Source organism: Rhineura floridana, chromosome 10 (assembly GCF_030035675.1).
Source record: "Rhineura floridana isolate rRhiFlo1 chromosome 10, rRhiFlo1.hap2, whole genome shotgun sequence".
Classification (NCBI taxonomy): domain Eukaryota; kingdom Metazoa; phylum Chordata; class Lepidosauria; order Squamata; family Rhineuridae; genus Rhineura; species Rhineura floridana.
In genome coordinates this window covers 43,310,859-43,333,895 of record NC_084489.1, presented here as the reverse complement: position 1 = coordinate 43,333,895, position 23,037 = coordinate 43,310,859, and the positions used below count along the sequence as shown (strand labels likewise).

The 23,037-nt window shown below is 43.2% G+C and overlaps 1 protein-coding gene across 1 annotated transcript; it reads right to left on the bottom strand.

Annotated features, from left to right (window-relative positions):
- Positions 1-455: 455 nt before the first annotated feature.
- FERD3L (Fer3 like bHLH transcription factor) lies at positions 456-986 on the bottom strand. The gene has a single exon (XM_061585678.1). The coding sequence runs from the start codon at positions 984-986 to the stop codon at positions 456-458; it is 531 nt and encodes a 176-aa protein (XP_061441662.1).
- Positions 987-23,037: the final 22,051 nt, after the last annotated feature.

The window sequence follows — 23,037 nt, the reverse complement described above, 5'->3', positions numbered from 1 at the left end:
CTCGAGAAAGTGGCCTTGGGATCCCAACACTCGGGAAGAAAGAGCGCCAGTTCGCCCGCTGCAGGTCCAACCGACATCTTTCCCTTGGTCAGTTGCCACATCGGTCCATCCGATCGCCTCTCCTGTCCAAATGAGACAACAGAGAGGAGGGCGTTGGAAGCAGGGCAGCCCTTCGCTAGCGAGCTCTAGAGCGGTGACAAACGATAGCCTATGATGCCAGTTCCCTGGCCTCGACGTGGTTCCCTCTTCAGCTTCCCGGGTGCCTAATTTAAACCAGAAGGTCGATCCAGGAGCTTCCTTCAGCCTGGTTGCTGCTGGTGATGCCCTACAAAGGAAGGGACAGGGTTGGTCACCTGTGTGTCTGCCTTCCAGCCTGCCTGCTGCCCTTGGCGGGCTGCTGTTGGCTCCTTGGAGCGCTCTCTCCATCCCTGGATGGACGGCCGCCCCGCCTCGCCCTAGCTGGCCCTGCAGCCCTCCAACAGCTCCGTCATGAAGGAGATGTAGACGATGGCCAAGCGCAAGGTCTCGATCCTGGAGAGGCGCTTCTCGTAGGCGAAGGTGGGCACCTTCCTCCTCAGCTGATCAAAGGCTTCGTTGAGGTTGAACATCCTCTTCCTCTCCCTCACGTTGGCCGCCTGGCGCTGCGTGTGGGTGATGACCCGCTTTCTCTTGGGTCTGCCCAGGAAAGCGGCCCTCCTCAGCCCCCCTTCTTCTGCTTCTTCCTCCTCCAGATCGCCCTCGTCCAAGCGGAGCAGCCCTCCGGCAGCAGAATAAGACCTCTGGCCAAAGGCAGCTCCGGAGGGGTACGCGTAGAGATCCAAAGGGGTGGTCTCCCCTGGAGGGTGACCCTCGCTGGTGAGATCGGCCAAGAGATCCAGCATGGATGGGGTCCCCAGCCGTCCTTCGTGGTGGGGACGGGGCCAGTCGCTGGCCTTGGTGGGGCTGCTGGCTGAGGATGTGCTGGGAGGATTGGCCGCCGAGGTCATAGTTACCAGAGCCTTCCCCTGGCGCCAGTAGCCCGAAGGGACGGTGGTGGCGGGCATTAATATTTATAACCCCAGAGGATCACCGGATTAAGGGCTTGGGGGAGGCTGGCCGGAGGGGCGAGGCTGATGAGAAGCGACAGGAGAGGCTGTCGGAGGCTCAGCAGATGCGTCCAAGGAGAGTTGCCGCCGGGGATGAGGCAGCGCTCGCCCGAGAGATCAGGCCGCCAGTTCCTTCTTGGCAAGAGCCCGGCTCTGCCACCTGCGGAGGGACACTTTTCTTTCCCGTCTGCAGCCGCGACCAAAGGGATTTTCAGCCTGGATAGAGCTGGGGAGGGGGACAGGGGCATGGAGGAGGTGCGGGGAGAAGGCGCTTTTTCAAGGGATGTCAGGCGAGCCCAGGGATGCTTTTAATGATGCCCTGAAGAGGGAACCTGCATGCCATGGGTCACAGGGGAATGTTTGTCCCGTATCCCAGCGCAATGGGAGATGAATGATATGACCTCCATTAGCCTAAGTAAGCATTGTTGGGGACGGGGGACGGGGGGGGGCGAAGAGCCTCCATTACATTCCCAATAGTAACTCTTGGAATCCTTCCTCAAACATCCCACCCCTCTCCTGGCAGAAGTGTGCAAACATCTCTCTGCTCAGCTTGCAAAGAAAAATCATTTGGTTTGCTAGAGAGTCTCATTCTTCTCCAGAGGTACCATTTATGAGCCAATCTTGGCTTAGAAGTGGGGGGAAAATATGATGATGGTGGTAGTGATGGTGATGATAACGTGAGGATGGTGGTGATGACGAGGACTGGCCCCTTGGGTTTGAAACTACAGGAGTCTATTCTTCAGGGATATCCGTGTTTCTTGTGATGATGAGTTTCAACTGCAGGGACTGCTCAAAAATCACACTGGAGGGTTTCGGGGTTCTTGGTTCTTGCTTTTTTTGTTTTGTTTTTCGCATTCCATCTTGCATAGATCCAGGAGAAAGCCCTGGAACTTTATCGTGACTTTGGCCCCATCCACACCGTGCATGTAAAGCACTCTGATGCCACTTTAACAGTCATGACTCCCCCTCAAAGAATCCTGGGAGCTATCACTTGTGGAGGGTGCTGTGAGTTGTCAGGAGACCCCTCGCAGAGCTACACTTCCCAGCACCCTCAACAAACCACAGTTCCCAGGATTGTTTGGGGAAGGCCATGTGATGTTAGGAGTTGATACTGCTTTACATTCAAAGCTAGTCCTACCTATTAAAGTGAATAGGCATGACTAACTTTGGTTCATTAATTTTATTTGCTACTGGGCCAAGTTCAAGGTTCTAGTTTTGGTGTACAAAGCCCTATACAGCTTGAGACCAGGATACCTGAAAGACCATCTTATCCCTTATATTCCCAGTGGATGTCTGCGCTCTGCAGGTGAGGGCCTTCTGCAGATACCATCTTATCAGGAGGTCAGTTCTGCACAACATAGGAAACTGACCTTTAGTGTGGAGGCACCTACCCTGTGGAATTCCCTTCCCTTAAATATTAGACAGGCATCATCTCTGTTATATTTTCGGGGCTTTTTGAAGACTTTCCACTTTCAACAAGCCTTTTAAGTTGAGACCTATCCCAGTCTGTGCCTGTGTTGGAATTGCTTTTTAATATGTTTTTTAAAAAAACAATATGTTTTTAACCCTTTTTAAAAGATGTTTTAAAAGCTTCTTTTTTAAAAAAGATGTTTTTAAAGTTGTTTTGTTTTGGTGTATATTAGGGTCTGTTTTTATGATGTTTTGATGTGTTTTTAGCGCTTCTGTTTGCCACCTTGAGCTGCTGCTGGGAGGAAGGGCCGGATATAAATAAAATAATAAATAAATAAAATATTTCAGCTGGTCTACTCTGAGTAGCTGAACACAAACGAAGGTGTGGATATGTTCTCCGTGACCAACCCCTTCCAGAACCTGAAATGACACCCCTGATGATCTCTTAAGAGTTTCATCTCCTACTCTTTAAATAACAGTCCTGTTACACTGCTGCCGCCAAGGAGGTTCTCAATCAGTGAAACCTATAGTCAGATCTTAAATGTGACATCAATGAACGTTACGAGAGCCTCTACCGACGTTCACTTTGCCTTGCAGTACTCTGTGCGTGCGCGCGTGCGCGCTGGCTCGGGGTCAGGTGACTGCCTTCTCTGTAAATACCCTCTGGATGCTGATGTCTACAAACTGGCCTGCTGATTCGCCGACCGTTTTATTTCTTTCCAATCGCATCTTCAGCTGGAACGTCCTTGCATCACTGACCCAAGGTCTTTTGGTTCCTCCTGCTGCAGGTACTGTTTCGGCTGCCCTCCAGGTCATCGAGGAATCACTATTAATAGCCCTCCGCTTCGGAAGACTGTCTTTCAACCTTCCCCACACAAAAGAGCGTAGTTAGTTAGCCTCGCTTTTGTTTGGCTCCTGATCAGTAAACATTCCCCACAGAGAACAAAAATCGGCCCTGTTTGTTATACGCTAGGCAGCAGCTGCTGCAATTCAACCAGCCTTTGCGGAGGAAAACGATGAGCGAAAGAGTAGTCCTTGGCTCATTTTTAAGGCGAAGCAAACAGATTAGTCCTGCTTCGCTTTCTTTAATATTTTGAAAATGAACGATCTGGTCCATGCGAAATGCAGGCAATCCATGGAAAATGATGTTACAACTTGGAGATAACATCCTTTTTACGGAGGCAGTGGCTACAAAGGTCCTATTAAGTACATTGGACAGCTCCCGGAACTCAGCATCTTCCAAGGCGGATGCAACAGGTAAACAACATTTGCACCCCACAGTTTAGCTGTCTGGCTCTCCTCCTTTAAATGTTTTCTTAATCATACAATCATAGTTATTATGCCTTTTGGCAACATCTTGTTAATGTAGGTATAAAAATGAGTTCTTTCATCAGATAATTTCATCAGATCACCAGAGGCTTTTTTTGGAGATGGTATTCAGCTATGATTCTGCTTCTGAGAGTATTGTTTCATTTTTTTAAAAGTTTTTTTAATGCCATTTATTTGGTATCATTAATTTCTACTGATCACTATTTTGACATTTATTGTGTACCATGTCATTGCTATGTGTGGATCAGTATACAGCAGAATAAAACCAAGGGTTGTTAACAGTTGCTGACAAAAAAAGATATATATAGAATTATAAGGATCTGGACTGCTTTGTTTCAGAAAAAGTTGTGCAATGCATGATACTTTGTTAAAACTGCATCACATGTTGCTTTTGTTGTAAGTCACTTCAAAACTCTTTAAATCATAAATGTGTACTCCTAAAAGCATACAAGTGTAAACTGGCACAACAGAATTTGCAAGTATGGTCACACAAAGTTATTTCTCAATATACGTTTGCAATACTGTAGCATCAGATTGTGATAAAAAAGTGAATATAGAGTGTGCTAAGAACTTCTCTTTCAATGGAAACTCATTTTGATCAGAAGCAGTGGCAAGTGATAAAGTCATATTTCCTTGTCACAGATTGTTTTAAAAAGAAAAAAAACTATGCATAGGTTCTCAAATTGTTGTTTAAATTTTTATTTCAAGATTTACAGCACAATCCTATGTGTGCTTACTCAGAAGTAAGTCCCACTGAGTTCAATGGGGCTTACTCCCAAGTAAGAGTGTGTAGGATATACTAGTTATACTCATATCAGAACCGTAACCATTAATGGACACAACTAACTTAGGTCCATTTATTTCAATGGGTCTATTCTGAGCAGAACTTATTTGGATGTAACCACTAGTTACAAAATAGGTAAGGGATGAAATATAGCTTATAGTCACAACTGACAGTCAGCAAATTAGTGTTACACTGTAATTTGTCCTTTATAATAGAAAATTTAGATCAGAGCAACCCACATTCACCACACTGTGGTTGTTCAATTAAGGATTAATGGGTTAATCTTATTAAGCCTTAGGAGCATAAGAACCTGCTTGATGTGGAATCAGACGACTGCTTCATCTAGCTCAGTGTTGCTTGCAATGACCAGCAGTGACTCTTTCCCCAGCCCTACCTGATGTCAGAGATACCTATATTTTCATAAATTTATTGTCTACTGTCTGACAGTCTGTTTTTATTATTATTTTAATGAATATTTTACACCATTTTGGTAAACCACACAGATTTTTTTTATTAAGCAGAATATCAATCAATCATGCTCCTTTCTGACTTTTTTCACTGTTATGATGTTTATATTTTTGTTGTAGATTGTCATGAGTTCCTTTGGAAGAGAGGCAGTTTTGAAATATTTTAAATAAAATAAATAAATAATAAATAAATATTACCTGCTGTATCAGAGGCAGTATGCCTCTAAATACCCTTTGCTGGGGGTCATGACCAGGAGAGTGCTTTTGTACTTAGGTCTTATGGCTATTTGGTTGGCCACTGTGAGGATAGGATGCTGGAGTAAATGGTCCTTGGCCTGATCCAGCAGGGCTCTTGTTATGCTCTTCAGTGTTTTGCTCTCCTTGTCATAGGCCAGGCTGTATGAGCATAGGCTGAACTTTCCTCTTATTAGAGAAGGGTAATGGAGGTATTTTGTGTTGCATAGGATTGATTATCTTCCCCCAGTATGGGAATGTTTCACAATATTTATGTTGAATTGGTCATTGATTTGGGGCAAAGGGATTTAAAAACTTTGCTACAAGGAAGCAAAAGCAAAAGACACTCATGGGAGTGAGATGGTGTAGACTGTTTTCCTTTCTGTTAAGGACTATCTCCTCTCAAATGAAACTGCCGATGTGTCTATGAGGCCCTTGGTCGAGGTCTCTCATTTTGGAGGTGAGGTGGACAAGTATCAAAGATAGGTACTTCTCTGAACCTCCCCAGGTTTATTCATCAGGGGCCTACATTATTAACATTTAGTGGTCAATTTAAATTATACAGCAATGAGAATGACTGTATACTATAGCCAGCATGGATTTTTCACATTCCACCATGTTAAATTGAAAATACCCCCCATGCCATTCTGCTGCTTCCCGTGAGCTCATTTCAAAACAAATGGGGTCTTTCCCTACTCTTGAATCAAAATGAAACTTCAGTACCCCATCCTAGGTTGGATTAGGGTCCTCACAAAGCCTCATATCATCTGTCTGTCTGTTGCTTCTGCCCTTTTCTATACCTTACAGCTGTAGTCCTATATCTCTATGTCCATGAATTTTGAAAAAGTGAAACTGTCCAAAATATTATCTGTTGAACACTGAAGAGCTCTGGATAGTTTTGTTGTTGTTAAAGCATTAAGGATTCTGTTAAAAATTTAAAGCTTCATTTTAGTTTTAACAGCAACCACAACATAACCCAGAGGTCTTCATAACTCCACAGGCAGCATTCTAGACAGCTTCATGTTGTAAGGCCTATCAGGGGACACTAATAAACATCAAAAAGGAAATGCTGGCATGAAGCTGCAAAGTTTTTTTTAAAAAAATGTACAAGCAAAAATGCACACCACTCAGCCACTTAATTATTTTAAGGTAAGAAAGAGCAAGAGGCAACCCCTTCTTCCCACAAATGATTATGGAGGAAAGTGAATCCCCTTTATTTTCACAAAAAGCCCCCGTACCTCTTTGTCTGTGATATGACAGGCTTATTTCACCCTGGAGGGATTCCTATCCCTGTAAATCCATCCACTTTGACCAAACTGGAGCCATTTTTACATTCCCAATTATGGTAAATGGGGAACACAGAACTTCATTCACACAGAGCGTCTCAGAGCCTGAATTACATATTGAAGTGTAGAGAGCACAGAGCAATTCAGAAACATAGTCCTTTTTTAATGCACAGATATAAATTTAATCTTGGGGCCATGCACACCCCTAGTCATCACATCATCTATAGTGAAAGATGGTGTGACAGAAGTAATATGGTAGGGCAATTTGAATCTGGGAAAATGCAGACTGCCTCCCATATGATTGTAGTGAGTTTGAGGTTAAGGAATTACAGCACAATCCTATGCTTTTCTGCTCAGAAGTATGGGCCATTGAGTTCAATGGGGCTTACTGCCAGATAAGTGGGTATATGATTGAAGCCTTATTTACTGGAAAGTTTCAGGTTCCAGCTGTTGAGTGTACTTACTCCTCTTTGGAACACACTCAGGAGCTATCATCTGCAATTCTTCAGGAAATATTCAGCAAACTCCAAATCACTGCAATCATACTGTAGCGATGGAGGAAGGGGCTGTCCATAAATCCCAGGGAGTTTATTTAACTATTTAAAAGCATTTGTAAGCCAATGAATGTTTAAAAATGTCTAAGTGGTATACAAAGATGCAACATCAAAACAATAAAATGGTATCATAAAAACAGAGATACAACAGTATTAGTAAAGCAGATTAAATCAAAAATTCAGTAACAGGGTCAAAGAGTTAAATGGTACCGCCAGTAAAATTTCCCCAGGTGATCTAAATGATCTTACAGGTTCATAGAAAGGAGATGGTCTTTCAGGTAACCTGGATCCAAGTTGTTCAGGACTTTAGTAACAAGACTTTGAATATGGCCTGGAGACTTATGGGCAGTCAGTGCACTTCCCTCAGTACAGGTATAATATGTACATGTCCAGATGCTCCACTCAACAATCTGACTGCAACATTCTGTACCACCTGCAGCTTCCAGAAAAATCCCAAGCCCCACATAGAGCATATTATAATGGTCCATTTGTGAGGTTACCAACACGTGTTATTCCTGTTCACAATTATGACTGGTTGCTTGTCATATCATCTCTGAAGTCCTTAGTGTGATAGCAAAGTGATCTAGTTTTAATATTCAGCAACTTGAGAAAGATAGAGAAAAAGAAAGAGAGAAATTTCTTTTAGATAGCATTCAATTACTTTTTGAATCACTGCTGTTGTACTAATATTTCCTGATAAACATCCAACACTGAATAGTGAATTCCAAACATGAGATCTTGGATCAATCAGTGAATGAAACAAGGATCATGTTGGTAGTGTAATGTGAGTCCTTGTATATGCACCTTTTTGTGAATGACACTTTATTCTTCAATCACATCCTTCAGGGGGATAATCAAAACAGGGCATGTATTAAGGAAGGAATGTCAACCCCAGTTTGAGTTTCCTGGCCTTTTATCAGCTTATGTAAAAAATGTAATGGTGGTTAAACAGTTTCTTTCACTTGAGTTCTTTAATTTAAATATTGTTTGTTATACTCCAAATATAATAAAAATTGCATTAATTCCTTTAGAGAAGGAGCTGCCCCCCAGCATTAAAGAGTTTGGTTATTATGTTTGAATATTTTAGCAAGTTCTTACAGTCATTAGGAATCTGTACACATCAATATACTCCTTTTTCAAAGGCCAGTCTATTTAAATCATATTTTAGATTGCTGATGTCTCTCCAGCCTCCCTTTACAACCATGACGTACTGCACTAGAATTTAAGAACATAAGAGGAACCTGTTGGATCAGGCCAGTGGCCCATCCAGTCCACCATCTTGTTATCACAGTGGCCAACCAGATGCCTACAGGAAACCCACAAGGAGACCTCACCACAACAGCACTCTGCCCTCTTGCTCTTTCCAGCAGCTGGTATGCAGAAGCATACTGCCTCCAACAGTTGAGGTAGAACATAGCAATCAGGGTGAGTAGTCACTGATAACCTTTATACTCTGTGAATTTGTCTAATTCTATTTTAAAATCATCCAAATTGGTAGCCATCACTACCTCTTGTGGGAGCGAATTCTAGAGATTAACTATGCACTCTGTAAAGATGTGCCACAAAGAAGGACCAGGGGCATTCGTGTTGGGGAACAAACTATGGAAGGATTCCAGGCTCTGGTTTCAATACAAAGGAATGTGGAAGGAAGTCACCACGAAAGCTGGCAAGATTTCTGCAGCATCCCTTTTTTCCAAGATGATAGCAAGCGCCACAAGAAAACACTTCACTCATTGACGCCACAATCATTTCTTGAAAGTCAGTGCTATTGATTTTAAAGTGATTCAGAGATTATTGGCACCGGCACAGTTCCAGAGACAGGAATATGACAGTGTAAATGGTGGTTGAGTCACTCCACAGAAGGTGGGCAGGAGGAGAAAAAGTACTGAGAAAATAATTGCAATAGCAAGACAATAGGTTGTATCCAACTTAAGGTATACTCAGAGTTGACCCATTAAAATTAATGGACCTAAGTTAGGCCAAATTCACACCATACATTTAAAGTATTGTTATACCCCTTCAATAGTTATAGTTTCCACCAAAGAATCCTGAGGACAGTAGTCCATTAGGAGTGTGGATAGTTGTTAGGAGCCCCCCTATTCCTCTCACAGAGCTACAATTCCCAGACTTCCCTGGGAAGAGAGACAGAGATTGATTAATTGATTGTTGAACCACTTTGAGAATTGTAGCTCTGTGAGGGGGATGGGAGGGTCTCCTCTCAGCAGTACCTAGGATTCTTTGGGAAAAGCTGTGACTCTTAAAGTGGTATGATGTGCCTTAAATGTGTGGTGCAGATGTGGTTTGAGTGTTGGACTACTATCTGGGAGACCAGGGTTCGAATCCCCACACAGCCATGAAGGCCACTGGGTGACCTTGAGCCAGTCATTGCCTCTTAGCCTCAGAGGAAGGCAATGGTAAACCACCTCTGAATACCGCTTACCACAAAAACCCTATTCATAGGGTCGCCATAAGTCAGAAACGACTTGGAGGCAGTCTATTTCCATTTTACTCTGAGTATGACAAGCATTGGATACAACCCAATGCATGGAAAATTGTTCGCTCCTGCTCCTCAGACTGAACATGATGGAACAAGCTAAAAGAGACCATCTAAGATCATCTAATCTAGAGCATGGTCTGAAGCAGCTGATCCTCTCTCCAGCTGAACATGTCTGGCTGGGCTTGGCCATTTATTGGATGGGAGACTGCTTTCAAACCCTACTTTCTCCCCTTGGAAGAGTTGGACCCCTGATGTAAGTCAGGGCCATTCATTCAGAGGGACCCCAGTCTAGAGCTGGAATGGATGTCCAAAACTAAAATGTCTGTCAAGGAATAATTAGTTTTCTTCCTGATTTCAAATACGAAAAGCATAACTCATCTGAATGGCAAGTAGCAGGGCAATCCATCTAGAATTATGCAGAAAAATATACCTCTGAATGGAATAATTTTCAGCTAAATGAGTACTGGGGACATTTATCTGAGTAAAGGAGTTCATTTTAGCCATTCTAAACCAGGGAAAAGAGCTTTTTGGCAGTGGCTCCCTGGTTATGGAACAGGTTTTCTGCACTGGCTTATCCGTCTCCATCTTTCAGTGCCTGGTGAATACCTTTTTGTTGATTCAGTCCTTTTCAGTAATGGATATTCTGGGAATAGGCACCCCACTTTGATGCCTAACGTTTGTGTGTGCCAAGCCACCCTACCATTTGTTCTTTTTTTTGGAAAAGGGTTTTTTTTAAAAAAAGAAAAAATTCTGAACACTCCCATGGGTCCCCTGCTGTGATTCTGTAATGCCAAAAAGGGTGTTTTTTTGTGGGGTTCTCCAATGGCTGGTAGACCAATTAGAAATGTTAGGGTAAATCTGCATATTGGGGAAAGACCACATACATTGTCAAAATAGAGACAATTGGAAAGGCAGAGAGTTTGGGTTTGTTTTTTTAAAAAAAGTTTGTGTTATAACACATTTTCACTGAAGTGCTATTGCATGCCTATTTTAATTTTTTTTAAAAAAAATTATAGCTGAAAAAGCATTTTAGCATGAATTAAAAGAGGGCTTAAAAATAGGCACAATGAAAAAATGGCTTAGACAGGAAAGGTAATAGGAAATACTGACGTACCAGCCTGATATGTCATAGCACATCTCAAAATCACACCTCCCAAGAAAGATAATGTTGAGAACGACATGGATAGGAAAGATGCTACTTATATCTAGCTAACTAAGTTGGAGGCTGCAGTGACCATGCCTGGACATTGCCCCTCATGCTAGAGGAGAGGAGACAAGGAGAACAAGAAGGATCCATCTTCTTCTTTTTCAATTTGAATTTTGAGATAGTGAGTGACATCACCTAGGCCCTTCACTTCAACCTCCTTTTTCAGATGATTTACTAACTGTTTCTTGTTCAGTGGGTCTTCATAAGCTAACAGTAGATCACGTAAATAAATAAAAAAAGTCCATCTATTATCTCTGAATCTACTGTACAAGCATGATTCCACTACGTCTTGTACAAAGTATTCTTTCAGGAGTAATTTGCTTAGTTTGATCAGGCTCTAGCAGCCTGTTTAAGTCGATAGATGGATTTTTGTAGTTTGCACACTAGGGTTTCTTTTCCTTGAACTTCAAACGTTGCTGGTTGGTGCATATATGTTTCATTTTCTATTTTGCCATGCAGGAATGCAGTTTTTATGTCCTTGTGTTCCAACTGCATGTTCTTGTTGGCAGTGACACTCCGAAGAGTTCTAATAGTCATGTGTTTAACTACAGGAGCAAATGTTTGATCGTAGTCTACTCCATACTTCTAGGAGTACCTTCTGCAACTAGCCTTGCATTGTATCTTGCAACATTTCCTTCAGCATTTGGCTTTTTCTTGAGGACCCACTTGCATTTCATAGCCTTCCTCCTCCTATGAGGAAGCTTGGTCAGTGTCCAAGTCTTATTTTGGTGTAAGGCTTCCAGTTCTTCTTTAGTTGCCTGCCTCCACTTTTCAGCTTCAGCCTTGGGTAGGTCTTCAGTTTCTTGCCAGGTCTCTGGCTCTGGGAGTTCATCTCTCATGAGGTAGGTGTATCTTTTGGTGGCACACCAGGGCTGGATTAAGCTGAGGAGGGCCCCTAGGCTGATTGGTGTTTGGGCCCCCCTATCCCCACACTTCACATACCTTTCTGTTGTTTTTTGCGGTGCGCACAGATTTGCCATCAATCAAGATGGTGGCCGAGGTTTCCCTAAGGAGCTGAAGCCTCTGCCGCCATCTTTGTTGACGGCAGCAACGCGCGCATGTAGCATGCATGCGTGCTATCAGCCAAGATGGCAGCAGAGGCTTCAGCCCCTTAAGGAAACCTTGGCCACCATCTTTATTGATGGTAAATCTGCGTGCTGCAAAAAACAACGGAAAGGTAGGTAAAGCGGGGGAATACTAGGGGGATGGTGGTCCGCGGATGCTTCAGCGGATCACGGAAGGAGAGCGGAGGGCCCCCTGTAGCTCCAGGGGCCCTCAGGCCAGTGCCCCATGGGCCCCCAAGAGCTCTGGGCCCCTAGGCTTCAGCCTACTAAACCTAATGGATAATCCGGCCCTGTGGCACACCTCTATTGGTGTGTTCAGAATGTCTGGGTGCTGGTGCTTCAGCTGCCCCTTCTTACTCTACTGCTTTTTCCGGCTCAGATTCCTCCTCTTCCTCTACTTGTACATTACTGTCATCCCTTTTGTTGAGGATGAATAGATCAATTGCTGCTGCTGCTTCATCACTGCTGCCATCTGCTTAAAGTGGCATCCCTTCTGGTTGGTGTGCGCACTTTCCTTCTTCAAAGTGAACAGCTCTGTATACTCCAACTTTTCCAGTTTTGGAGTCTATTACTCTGTACCCCTTCTGCTTGGCAGAATATCCAACAAATATTCCTTCCTTATTTATTTTATTTATTTATTTATTTATTTAATTTCATTTATAAACTGCCCATAGCCAGTGGCTCCCTGGACGGTGTACAACATACAATAATACAATAAGTCAGCAAAAATCACTAGATATAAAATACAAATGCATAATAACACTAAATAATATTTAAGATAACTAAAGCATTAGAGCATTAAAATACATAAAAGTATATTAAAATGTATTAAAATGCCTGGGAGAATAGGAAGGTTTTAGCCTGGCGCCGAAAGGATAACAACGTAGGCGCCAGGCGTACCTCCTCGGGGAGACTGTTCCACAATTCGGGGGCCACCACAGAAAAGGCCCTGGATCTTGTCATTACCCTCCGAGCTTCTCGATGACTCGGTACTCGGAGGAGGGCCTTAGATGTCGAACGAAGTGTACGGGTAGGTTCATAGCGGGAGAGGCGTTCCATCAGGTATTGCAGGCCCACACCGTGTAAGGCTTTATAGGTCAATACCAGCACCTTGAATCTGGCCCAGAAACAAATCGGCAGCCAGTGCAAACGGGCCAGAACAGGTGTAATATGTGAGGACCGATTGGTCCTCGTCAATAATTTGGCTGCTGCATTTTGCACTAGCTGCAGCTTCCGAACCGTCTTCAAGGGCAGCCCCACGTAGAGTGCATTACAGTAATCCAATCTAGAGGTCACTAGAGCATGAACAACTGAGGCGAAGTCGTCACCGCCAAGATAGGGGCGTAGTTGGGCTACCAAACGAAGATGGTAGAACGCATTCCGAGCCACCGAGGCTACCTGAGCCTCGAGTGACAAGGAAGGATCGAAAAGAAGCCCCAAACTATGAACCTGTTCCTTCAGGGGGAGTGTAACCCCATTCAGAACAGGATGAACATCCTCCATCTGTGCAGAAAAGGCACTCACCAACAGCGTCTCAGTCTTGTCTGGATTGAGTTTCAGTTTATTAGCTCCCATCCAGTCCATTATCGCGGCCAGGCAACGGTTCAGCACATCAACAGCCTCACCTGAAGAAGATGAAAAGGAGTAATAGAGCTGCGTGTCATCAGCATACTGATGGCAACGCACTCCAAAACTCCGGATGACCACACCCAGAGGCTTCATGTAGATGTTAAAAAGCATGGGGGACAGAACCGATCCCTGAGGGACTCCACAATGGAGAGTCCAGGGTATCGAGCAATGCTCCCCAAGCACTACCTTCTGGAGACGATCCGCCAAGTAGGAGCGAAGCCACTGCCAAGCAGTACCCCCAACTCCCAACTCCGCGAGTCTCTGCAGAAGGATACCATGGTCAATGGTATCAAACGCCGCTGAGAGATCAAGGAGAATCAACAGAGTTACACTCCCCCTGTCCCTCTCCCGACAAAGGTCATCATACAGGGCGACCAAGGCTGTTTCTGTGCCAAAACCGGGCCTAAAACCGGATTGAAACGGATCTAGATAATCGGTTTCATCCAAGAGCACCTGGAGCTGGCTGGCAACCACCCGTTCCAAGACCTTGCCCAGAAATGGAACATTTGCTACCGGTTGATAGTTGTTCAAATTATCTGGGTCCAAGGACGACCTCTTCAAGAGAGGTCTCACTACAGCCTCCTTGAGACAATGAGGGACAACTCCCTCTCTCAAGGAGGCATTGATCACTTCCTTGGCCCAGCCGGCAGTTCCAGCCCGGCTAGCTTTAACTAGCCAAGAGGGGCAAGGGTCCAGTACCGACGTGGTTGCATGCACCAGTCCAAGCATCTTGTCAACTTCCGCAAGCTGCACCGACTGAAACTCATCCAATAATTGAGGACAAGACCGTGATCTAGGTACCTCAATGGGTTCAACTGTCCTAACATTAGAGTCGAGGTCCCTACGGATGCATGCGATTTTATTTTGGAAGTGCCCCGCAAACTCATTGCAGTGGGCTTCAGATGACTCTGTGATATCCTGAGGGCCAGAGTGTAAAAGCCCACGTACTATCTTGAAAAGCTCCGCTGGGTGGCATAAAGATGATCTAATAGTGGCAGCAAAATAACACTTTTTTGCTGCCCTTACCGCTTCTATGTACAACATAGTGGAGGCACTTACCAAAGCATAATTGCATCCATCAGGAGTTTGCCTCCATCTGCACTCAAGCCTCCTCCTCTCTTGTTTCATCACTCTCAGCTCCGGGGTATACCATGGAGCTATACGAGCTCTACATCGAAGGGGGCGCGCAGGAGCGATCGTGTCAACAGCCCAGGTCATTTCCATATTCCACAGTTCGACCAGGGCCTCGACAGGAGCACTAGTCTTATCAGCCGGAAAATCTCCCAGTGTTGTCAAGTTTGGATCACTTTTCTTTTGCTTTGTGCACAAAGCACTTGCATCCAAACACACGTAGGTGTGACATGTTTGGTAGGTGCCCATGCCACAATTCAAATGGTGTTTTGTTGATTACAGTTGTAGGAGGCCGATTCTGCAAGTAGGTGGCAGTAACTGATGCTTTCCCCCAGTATTTCTGTGGTAACTGCACATATTCTAATACACAGTGAATTGTTTCCATATTAGACCTGTTGTGTTCTGCAATGCCATTCTGTGGTGGACAATGTGGGACAGTAGTCTAGTATTCTATCCCTTCTCCATGCAAAAAACTTCCATATTTTTGGATACAAATTCTCCACCATTGTCAGATCTTAATATTTTTGGCTTGTCGCCAAACTTATTGGAGACAGCTCTAATGTAGTCTTTAAATTTCTAAGTACTTGATTTCTCTCTCTGAACAGGTACATAACAGTATATCTTGAATAATCATCAATGAAAGTCAATAGATAATTTCAGCCTTGTGAAGGGGTCTTTAAGGGTCCACACACATCACTGTGAATCAATTCTAGAGGCCTTTTCGTTTTCCTCTGACTTTTCTCGGGAAAACCTTGGTTCGTGTTCTTAGCTTTCAAACTACATTAACACTTTTCCATAGATTTGCATTTTTTAACAATTTTTTGTGCCTCTAGCCAAACTGTCTTCCTCTAGGGTATTAATTCTAGAAAGATGGCATGTGCTAATCTATGCCAGACACAAGCACAGCCTACACCACATTAATTTCTAACATTGTTGGCATGCATAGGTGGGTGACATTGCAGTTCCAAAAGTCCACCTTTCAGCCTTGCTGTGCAGCAAATTTCATCTCCATACAAAACATTGCAAATATTTTTATAGAAATGCAAATGGGTCCCAGATTTCATGAAGGCAGGGACACTCACTAACTGTCTTGAAATTCAGGAATAAACAATGACTCCTTGAGTTAAAGCTCTTTAGTGCCTTTTGGCATTTTGCATAACAGCATTACATTCCCTACTGCTCCTGCTTCAGTGCATTGTCCTGAAGGCAAATAAACCTTTGAGATCTCAAACTTTTAAATACATGTTTATTATTAAAAATATGTCAGCTTTCCCCAGAGTCGAGAAGAATTCTGCCACTTGTTTTGGTCTTTTCTTCATCAGAAATATTAAAACTTGACAGCAGAGCTTGGAAAAGTTACCTTTTTGAACTACAACTCCCATCAGCCCCTGATAGCATGGCCACTGGATTGGACTGATGGGAGTTGTAGTTCAAAAAAGTAAATTTTCCAAGCTCTGCTTGACAGTTTCCCTTTCTGTTTTGGATCTGTTTTCTTGTCTTTAATTTTTTTTTATTTTTTTATTTACTACATTTATATACTGCCCCATAGCTGAAGCTCTCTGGGCGGTTCACAAAATTGTCCTTCTACCCAAGTTTTCTTGGGCAGTCTTTGAAAAGATGTGTATTCTCCCCTTGTCTCTCTGCTTTACTGCTGGCCTATTGCCTTAAGGGCTTTGAATGATGACTCATTGTCTGCAAGACAGTTCATTAACATTTTCACTCAGTTCATTCAGTTCACTATTTCTCTGTTTAAAATCAAATTCCTTCAGAGATGCTATAGATTCTTAGAAAGATTTTTCTCATTGTTCCAGAATGCGCACAATCATTTTAAAAAAATCGATCATTTTCAAAGGTTGCAAATAAAGTTGCTAATTTTTGTTCCTTACTTATAAATTGGACACATCTTTCCAGATCTCGGATTAAAGATGTGAATTTGTCTCGATGCTGTTCAAGAGACTGATTGGTAGCTTTTCTCAGTGGAAACTGCATTTTGTAAATGAACATAACATATATTTTTTTAAGACTTTTGATGCATCTGTTTAAGGTTTTCCCAAATCTCTTTAGCAGTCTCACATTCCAGGCATTTATTCAGACATGCCATAATAATACTGATAACCTCTGAATTCTCATGTACCCATTGTGCTGCAGCTTCTTGGTCCTCAGCTCCAGGTTTTTCTTGAGACAGGTTTCTCCATAAAACTCCTCCTTCCAGGTACCTTTTAACTTGAACACTCCACAGGGGATAGTTGGTTCCATCCAGTTTCCCATGGGAAGCTTTGAAGACTGACTCTTCTGCCATTGTTTCCTATCCTAAACTTTTCCTTTCTAAGTCTCCGTTATAAAATCACACACGCAGCTCTCTGCAAAACCCATTCAGCAGGTTTTCAATCTGCACAGCTCAGAATCAGGCTCTGGGCCCATCACCTGTTGGGTTCTCCAATGGCTGGAAGACCAATCAAAGTTTCAGTAAATTAGCAGAGTTTAGCTTAGCGTAGCTTGCTCAGCACTCTGTGCTGCATGGGAGGGATTTTACCTGAGAGAACGCAAGCTTTTATCTTGCTTTAAGTCACTCAGATTTAGATTTGGTTTCAAAATAAGAAAAGACTACTTTATTAAAAGAAATACATACTGGATAGGAAAGGTGCTAGTTTTAGCTAGCTAACTAAGTTGGAGGCTGCAATGACCATGCCTGGACGTTGCCCCTAATGCTAGAGGAGAGGAGATGAGGAGAACATGGTTCCTTCTCCTCCGGGGGTCAGCAGAGAAGAGAAAAACAGGAAGGTGAGTCAGAGGTATGAATAGCTCCTTGAGACATATCAGTTTACACAGAAGGAAGACAGACAGAAAAGAGGAGAACAGCAGCAGTGGCAACCTAGCCAGCTATGAGGACTATTTCTGTATCTCTCTCTCCGTGCAAAGAGGACCAAATGGAAGTTGCTCTTGTCACACTTCTAACATTTGTGACCTCCCCAAGACCCCAAATGTGTCTTTTAAAAATAATATTTGGCCACTTTCACACTTCAGCCATACCCATTTGACATGTGGCGCCCAGAAGATTGATTATGGGTCAATGCAGCCCTCAGCATGAAAAATGTTAGTCACTCCTTACTTTATTTATTTACTTTGTTTATTATTATTAGCAGGTAGCACGTATATTATCTGTGGCAAGATGTTTATCTTAAGTGTATTGACCTTACTCCAACTACTAAATTTAAGTAGTCCCCATCTTTCTAGATCACTGGAGATCTGTGTTATCAACCTGCTTAAGTTCATTTTAATCATTTTAGATATATCGCTAGAAACCAAAATGCCCAGGGGGACGTTATGACCTTCGGACACCAACAAAGTCACCAAACCAGTATACAAAGCAGGTGACTTGCAGTTGCTCACTGGTCTTTAATTTAGATTCTAACCAATTAATTGTATACCCTGAAATTTTGTCAAAACTAATTTTATTAATTCTGGCATGGATATTTCAGGTCTACTAATAAATAGTAACAAATCATCCACCCATAGAGCTAGTTTACATTCTCCTTGCTCATGAACAAAACCCTGAATCTCCCTGTTCTGCCTGATTGTGCATGTCAACAATTCCAAACATAGATCAAATATCAATAAAGAGGGCAGTCCTATCTTGTACCCCTCTCCAAACCAAACAGATCTGAAAGAATTCCATTTGTCTTTAACAAGTCAGAAAAATACTGAAAATAGGTTAAAAGTAGATGTCAGTAATTCTCATGAAACTTTTACCTTAAAATGTGTTTAATATTTCCATGTCACCCATGCAAAATTGTTTTTTGGCAGGGGAGCAAGGAAAATAATATGGACCTATTATGAAAACATACTGTTCTGAATCTGTACAAAAGAGGAAGCATTGAGTTCTGTATGCAAATACAGCTAATTCCTTCCACCCCACAATCTTTTAAGAAAAATAATGATTCTGCCCCAAACCAGGTGTGTGTCGGTGCATAAATTGGATGGGTTGGAAAAGAGGAGTTTCTCAATATTTTGCTACAAGCTTGATGTCTCCTAACTGCCCCAGTGTGCGTGCGCGTGAGTGTGTGCGTGCGCGTGAGTGTGTGCGTGCGCGTGAGTGTGTGCGTGCGCGTGAGTGTGTGCGTGCGCGTGAGTGTGTGCGTGCGCGTGAGTGTGTGCGTGCGCGTGAGTGTGTGCGTGCGCGTGAGTGTGTGCGTGCGCGTGAGTGTGTGCGTGCGCGTGAGTGTGTGCGTGAGCGTGAGTGTGTGTGAGTGTGTGTGAGAGAGATCCTACTGTTAGCCCCAGACTAGGGGTTATAGGTTCAAAACCCCACAGTCTGTTCTCCCAAAAAGACCACTGCACAGGCAGTGATAGCAAGCAACATCATGCTAAGAAGTGCTGCACTAGCAGCTGAGGCTGCAGCCGCCGATGGCTCTTTTAACTTATTGAACTTCCCCCCCAAAATGATGAGAGTGGCTGTGAGTTCAGCCAATCCAATGGCACCTTTGGGGTCACAGGGCCAACAAGGATATTGAAACATACATAAGGTGAGCTGAACCCCTTCTGCCCACCCCCTTACTGCTCTGGAACTGGCAATGCCCCAGAACCTCATAGCTGTCATCAGAGCAGCAGAACCCACTGCCAGGCTCATCACTTTGGGTGAAGTTCAGTAAATCAAAAGGGTGGTGAGCAGCTTTAAATCAGTGTTGAACATTGTCTGTTGTAATCTGCTCTGGGACCTCTGGATGAAGGGTGGGTAATAAATGATGACAATTGGCTGCCTGCTGCAACCAGCTGGCCATTCACCTAAGCCCCAAAGTGCAGGTGCAGTGGCTGACTGAAGACCTGCAGGAGAAGATCAGAGGGGTGGGAGAAGAGTAATCCCGCAGTGAACAAAGAATAATAATAAAAAATCCCTGGCCTTAGGAAGGGGAATGGCCAAGCTAGGGAACACACTCAACTTGGCTGTGGCTCAGGGAAGAAGAGAGAAGAAACTCTTGGGGTAGATGGATGGATGGTATCTCCATCTGGGTGATAGAGAAAGACAGAAAGGAATAAAGGTAGGATGACACCCTCCCTTCTAGTGATGGAAAGATCTGTCCGTTTCGGTTCTCTCAATTTCTCATTTTTCCAGTGTTAAATTCAGTTCTCTACATTTCTACAGCTATCTGGGATTTTTTTTAAAAAAAATTCTCATGAAAATTCTCCACCATTTTAGTGTGAATATCTCCAAATAAACACATTTTTGTAGGCAGTTTTGACAAAAGTACATATTTTTGCAAGCCATTTCTCATCATTTCATGCCTTTTTACATGCTATTTTAACTCATGTATTCATTCTTATGCACGCTTCCCCCTAATATATGCATTTTTGTAAATGTTGTTTAGATGGTGAACTGCATCCCAAAATTCTACTAAATGCGAATTACGAAGGATGGTTGTGTTTCAGTTCTCATATTGTTTTGGAAATTGTGAATTTGAGTAATTCTGCTTGAAATGTAAACTGAATCAAAATTCTCACCCATCCCTATTCCCTTCTAAACATGGGATAATGACACAAATAGTTTTCATGGTTCAGAATAAGAGCACTTCCTTAGTAAGAACTTTAGATGTCCTTTTATTTCTATTTGCCCACATTCTCTCCTCCTTCCTTTGTTTTCCCCGCTCTCCCTCTAATTTTCCAAATGTATATTTTAGATATGCTCCTTGGGAATGGGGACCTTTCTGCATTGCTCATACATGGTTATATCATACTATTATATCGTGGTCCAAGGGCATGCAATGCAGCCACTCTGCTGCAGCTTTGGGTCTGGTCAGTGCCTAGATAGAAGAAGGTCTGGGAATCCCACATACACCACCTTAAGTTCCATGATGGAAGAAAGGTAAGATATAAATGTATGAAACAAAGTGCCTACTCTTTCTGCCACTCCCTACATTTTCAGCAGGGATGGGGAGCCTATGGCCCTCCAGATGTTGGACCAACTCCCATCAGCCCCAACCAACATGGCCAATGGTCAGGGATGATGGGAGCTGTCAGGGATTATGATGGATGGAAGCTGTAGTCTGGTGACATTTGGAAGGCCACAGGGTCCCTATCCTTGATTGACAGGATGCTTCATTCTATGCTAGACTCCCACCACCAGTCTACATGGTTGATCGGAATCATAGAACCATGATGATTCCTGAACCTGTATGTGCTCTGCAAATTGTGCTGCTGGTTTCCTGGACCCAGAGTAATAACATCCAGGGAGAAATGGCCCCTGCTTTTTTTGGGTGGGATTTTCCTCATATTATGTTGCAAATGGGCATGTCCTAAGATTCTCATGCTCTTATTAATGTTATTCCCTGGCCTGTCTACATAGACATGCATTTCACACAGTCTGATTGGATGCCCAACACTCTCCTACAAGGACTTTGGCATAAACTTGTCTATGCAGATTTGTACTCTGAAGGCTCTTCAGGAGTGCTGTGCTGAACATCTCTTTTTTTCTTTTTGCCTGTCTTCATCAATGAATGAGAAAAGGAATTGCATTTGGTAATTATGAAAGGGAAGAGAAAATATGAGTGAATGTCTCATGGGCGGGGTGCAGGGGCTTTGATGCACTTAACTTACTTTTGAGGTGGCGGAGGAAGGTTTATCAGTGTCATTTCTTTCAGTTTACAAATAATCTCACCAGTGGTCTGGACTTCGCAGCCTTTCCAAATGCTTGTGCTTCCATTAAAACCCAGGGGAAGATGTTATAAAGTACCTCCTCCCATGGGACTTCTTCAGACCAGAAAGCATGGGTGGTTTGGGAGACTGTAGAATGCTGGAAAAATGTTTACTGGGAGGAGAAACATGCACCACCCTTGGCCACCTTGCAATGATAAGGTAAGCTCAGAACCGCTCACTGACCAAAAGTCTAAAGGAATTCTAATGTGGCAGAAAAATGGAAGCCCCTTTCAGAGAGAAAGAAAGTTTCTGAGAAATGGAGATTTGGGCATAGCCCTACTGTTCACTGTGTTCAATGGATAGTCTTTCTAGCTGGCTGCATTACTCTTATAGAGCAGAGGGAGTGAGGAAATCTGTTGCAAAGGATACCACGGATCATCCTCTTTGTTGTGAATAAGGAACACCACAGAGCCGTTATGGTCAATCATGCTGCCATGATCATAATTGTATTACCTCTTTGTAAACATTGCTGTAGCTTGCTTCTCCAGCCAGTGCTTTCTAACTTGAGTGAGCAGGTGCAAGCCCATTCACGGCTGTGCCTCTCAGTGGATTCAACCTTGTATGCGTGAGCAAAGGGTTTCATTTCACTGCAGATGCGACCTTGTCATTGCCATTTGTCACACATTTTTGGTTCTCTTTTATCTTACTGTAGCCTCATCTCCCAGCCTGTTGCACTAGACTGAGAGTCAGCAACAAAGTGCAGTGTTGATCTGTGATAAGCAGCGATGAAGTCCCACAGGGAAAATCATACATGCATTTAAATACTGTCAATCTAACCCTCTCAGCTGTGCAAGAGTTAGGATGTTTGGAAAAGCTGACAGTGCACTATTGCCAAAATGTTTGCTACATCCCATCATGGCCTTATCTTTAGGTGACTGATCTAATTGTCTGCAATACAGAGAGGGAGAGGGAGAATTACACACACAAACACACACACACACACACACACACACACACACACACACACATGTTGGTGTCTATGTACCATTTTAGGGACATATTAGCTGATGCATGCTTTTTTAAAATAATCCCTTTATGAATTTATTCAAGAGTATTCATTTCACTTGATTTGTGAAAATACTAGCTTGAAATCACTAACTTGAAAGCAAACAAGCAAGGAAATATATATGTAAATATGTATGTACATTCTGAACAAACTGCATTTAATTCTCACGTCTACTGTGCCATTAATTAAATGGGAAGTTAGTTTCCAAAGCCAAACCTGAAACAAAACTGGCATAATATAAAGCATTTTCTCACTGTAACACATTTTTAGGCAACACTGGTGAGTTCTGAAACTCATGTCCTACATTCGGTAGCCTAATTAAATCAATATCCTGCTGTACTTTCAAAAATGCTAAGTTTCTAATCCTATTCCTAAGGTTCTTGTACTGTATTTTGAAGGATACTAAGGGTTCGCATTGAAAGATTCTGAGGTTCCAATTGAAAGATGCTAAGGTTCCAATCCAATGCATATTAATTTAGGAGTAAATCCCAAATGTGACCCCTGGGCTGCAGATTGGCCATGTGTGTATTACAGTAATCTAGCCTGGATGATATTAAATCTTGGATAACTGTGGTCAGACAATCTGTCTCCAAGGAGGGATGCAGTTATTATATCAGCCAAAGCTCATGAAATACACTATGTGCTATGGATACTACCTGGGCATCCA

Excerpts from the sequence above, each read along its gene's own strand:
- FERD3L (XM_061585678.1), bottom strand. The coding sequence starts at position 986 with ATGACCTCGGCGGCCAATCCTCCCAGCACATCCTCAGCCAGCAGCCCC.